The sequence below is a fragment of the Pinus tabuliformis genome, chromosome 6 (assembly GCF_031772625.1).
Source record: "Pinus tabuliformis cultivar Carrire ecotype Pingquan chromosome 6, CPIR1, whole genome shotgun sequence".
Classification (NCBI taxonomy): domain Eukaryota; kingdom Viridiplantae; phylum Streptophyta; class Pinopsida; order Pinales; family Pinaceae; genus Pinus; species Pinus tabuliformis.
In genome coordinates, this window is record NC_142292.1 from 108,912,015 (window position 1) to 108,915,230 (window position 3,216).

Genomic DNA, 3,216 nt, shown 5'->3' on the forward strand with positions numbered 1-3,216 from the left:
CTTAAACTCGACTTGACTTATCTTGATTCACATAGCTCATTCTATATAATTTACTTGAACTTGTTTATTAATTTACAAATTTAAATAATACCTATCAAAAACATATGTCAAGTTATATCGAGCACAGCCACCAACATAAAATATCTCACCCATACTGCTTCCTATACTGTGGGTGGCCACGTGGCCTGGGGAGGAGCAGTGACGAAATCTGATTGCTACTTAAACTCGACTTGACTCGACTCAGGGAATCGAGGGTGAAGTTATCCGGTAATGATATGTGAAGGTAATGAATGATACATGAAGCAGGTAGAGCTCCCAAGACTTTGTGTGGTGGTGCATTTGCCTTATCCTCGGCCATAGTTTTACACCCTTTGAAAATGCAATGCAATGGGCATCTTCATATTTCTATATTCCCAACAGAGATGCAGAGTAGGAAATCTATGGTTTGGGTTTTGGTGTCTGTTTGTTTTTCAATTGGGAACCGTACACCGGGGTGAATTGAATAAAGTTTAAGGATCATGGAACTAGAATTCGAGACCAGTGTGGATGGAGATGAGGAGGAGCTGAAACTGTCGACATTAGTGGAGGATGAGAACATAAGGGAACTGCATCGCTTCATCGAGCGCGAGTGCGATGCCGTGGAAAGATCGGCGTGCCAGACAGCGGCGGGGCGAGCTCTTTGGAATCACGTAATTCACGACCCCGTGGCGGAGATTCTGGCCGGAGAAACTTGTCTCAGAAATCTCCACAAGAAGATAAGGGTCGACAAGCTCAAAAATGCCCGCGAGACCGCCGGGGTAATGCTGGCGGTCCGGACGCTCTGGTTTGACTCCAGGCTCCAGGCCGCTCTGAGTCGTCTAAAGGGAGAAACTCAAGTCGTCCTGCTGGGAGCAGGTTCGATCTTGCGACCTCGTGAATTAATTACCATGGGCACTGGTTGTTTCTTTATGTATTCTTGTTCAAGAAGCATTTCTAATCTCTGGTTCTTGGCGTTCAAGAAGCATTACTAATCTCTCATTCTTGGCTTTCAAGAAGCATCACTAATCCCTGATTCTTGGCTTTCAAGAAACATTACTGATCTCTGATTCTTTGGCTTTTTCAAGAAGCATTAATAATCTCTGATTCTTGGCTTTCAAGAAGCATTACTAATCTCTCATTCGTGGCTTTCAAGAAACATTACTAACCTCTGATTCTTGGCTTTTTCAAGAAACATTAATAATCTCTGATTCTTGGCTTTCAAGAAGCATTACTAATCTCTCATTCTTGGCTTTCAAGTAACATTACTAATCTCTGATTCTTGGTTTTTTCAAGAAGCATTAATAATCTCTCATTCTTGGCTTTCAAGAAGCGTTACTAATCTCTCATTCTTGGCTTTCAATAAGCATTACTAATCTCTCATTCTTGGCTTTCAAGAAGTGTTACTAATCTCTCATTATTGGCTTTCAAGAAACATTACTGATCTCTGATTCTTGGCATTTTCAAGAAGCATTAATAATCTCTAATTCTTGGCTTTCAAGAAGCATTACTAATCTCTCATTCGTGGCTTTCAAGAAACATTACTAACCTCTGATTCTTGGTTTTTTCAAGAAACATTAATAATCTCTTATTCTTGGCTTTCAAGAAGCGTTACTAATCTCTGATTCTTGGCTTTCAAGTAACATTACTAATATGTGATTCTTGGTTTTTTCAAGAAGCATTACTAATCTCTCATTCTTGGCTTTCAAGAAGCATTACTAATCTCTCATTCTTGGCTTTCAAGAAGCGTTACTAATCTCTCATTATTGGCTTTCAAGAAACATTACTAATCTCTGATTCTTGGCATTTTCAAGAAGCATTAATAATATCTGATTCTTGGCTTTCAAGAAGCATTACTAATCTCTCATTCTTGGCTTTTTTGTGCGCGCAGGTATGGACGCAAGAGTATATCGTCTGGAATGCTTAAAGGAAACCAGCGTTTTCGAAGTCGATTTCCCCAAAGTAATCGAAGTGAAAACCGCTTTACTCGACGCGGCTGCAGAGGCAGAGAAAAAATTGCTGCCATTCCAGGCCAAAAGCGTGCACCGCGTGGCAGCCGACATTACGCAGAAAAACTGGTTCGACAAAATGTCGACGGCGGGATTCGATCCGCAGCTGAGCACAGTGTGGATTCTGGAAGGCCTGTTGTATTATCTCCCCGACCTGCAGGCCAAGGAGGTCCTGAGATCGATACCGGAGAGGTCCCGCGGGGACGCGGTTTTTTTGGCGGATTTCATGAACGAGTGCTCCACGGGCTTGTCTCGAGAACTGAATAGTAATTTCCAGTTCTACAGCGACTGGCCGGAAGAACTACTCCCTTCTTTGGGGTATAATTCGGACGTGAGGGTTTCGCAAATCGGGGATTCCGATGCGAGCTTTGGACTGGTGCAGGACCCTCACAATTGCTTCAATAAGCTGCGGAATGTGCCGCGATACATGAAGAGGGACGCCGATGGGATGCCCTGTAGAAGGCTTTATTTGGTTGAAGCCACTGTGAATCGAACCTTCGCGTCCGACTCTCATTAAATTCTCACCACTCTCTCTCCGGTTTTATGCAAGATTTTTGTCCACTAAAACAAGCGCACAGCTTTTTATATACATATGCCATTGCATGTTTCAATTTGGAATGAAAACAAAATCACAGTTCGTAAATTATTGGGTGTTATGATATCACCGTTTAGAATTTGGCAGTTCGACTTAAATAATGGTTAAGAAATTAACTTTTTATTTTTATTTTTAATACTTCAATTTCAAAATCTAATGACTTAATTAACTCCAAAAATAATAAATTTAATACTGTGGAAATATTTGTTGAACTATACAATTCACTTATTTTTGTGTTATGCAAACCGCCGTGCAGTGGAAATTATATGAATTTGTTAAGTGATGCTGTTATAAATGTATAAAATTATATCTATAATTATAATTATAATTATAATTATAATTAATTTAATAGGTTGAATTATGCAAATTTCACTGGTTTAGGTTTTGTAATTATGTGTCTTTATTTTAAAATATTATTTTTGGAATTTTAATTTAATTATCAATGGTAGGTGAATGGTAGGTTTTTATGGAATATTTTTAGTAATATTAAAAAATTAAAGGTTGAGATTTATCTTCAAAATAGTTATGTACTTTTTACCTTTTTAATTAAATTGATTAATTAAAAGATTTACTAGTCATTTAATTTATATGGTTATG

General features: G+C 38.8%; 1 protein-coding gene across 1 annotated transcript; it reads left to right on the forward strand.

The window, feature by feature from the left end:
• The first annotated feature begins 265 nt into the window (after positions 1-265).
• On the forward strand, positions 266-2,670 carry LOC149257538 (Leucine carboxyl methyltransferase). The gene is made up of 2 exons (XM_089414422.1): positions 266-894; positions 1,907-2,670. The coding sequence occupies exons 1-2, from the start codon at positions 519-521 to the stop codon at positions 2,539-2,541; spliced, it is 1,011 nt and encodes a 336-aa protein (XP_089270548.1). The 5' UTR covers positions 266-518; the 3' UTR covers positions 2,542-2,670.
• Positions 2,671-3,216: the final 546 nt, after the last annotated feature.

What these genes read in the sequence shown, in the direction of transcription:
- LOC149257538 (XM_089414422.1), top strand. Translation starts at nt 519, where the DNA reads ATGGAACTAGAATTCGAGACCAGTGTGGATGGAGATGAGGAGGAGCTG. An exon ending in AGTCGTCCTGCTGGGAGCAG is followed by an intron (nt 895 to 1,906) that starts GTTCGATCTTGC and finishes TTGTGCGCGCAG; the next exon opens with GTATGGACGCAAGAGTATAT.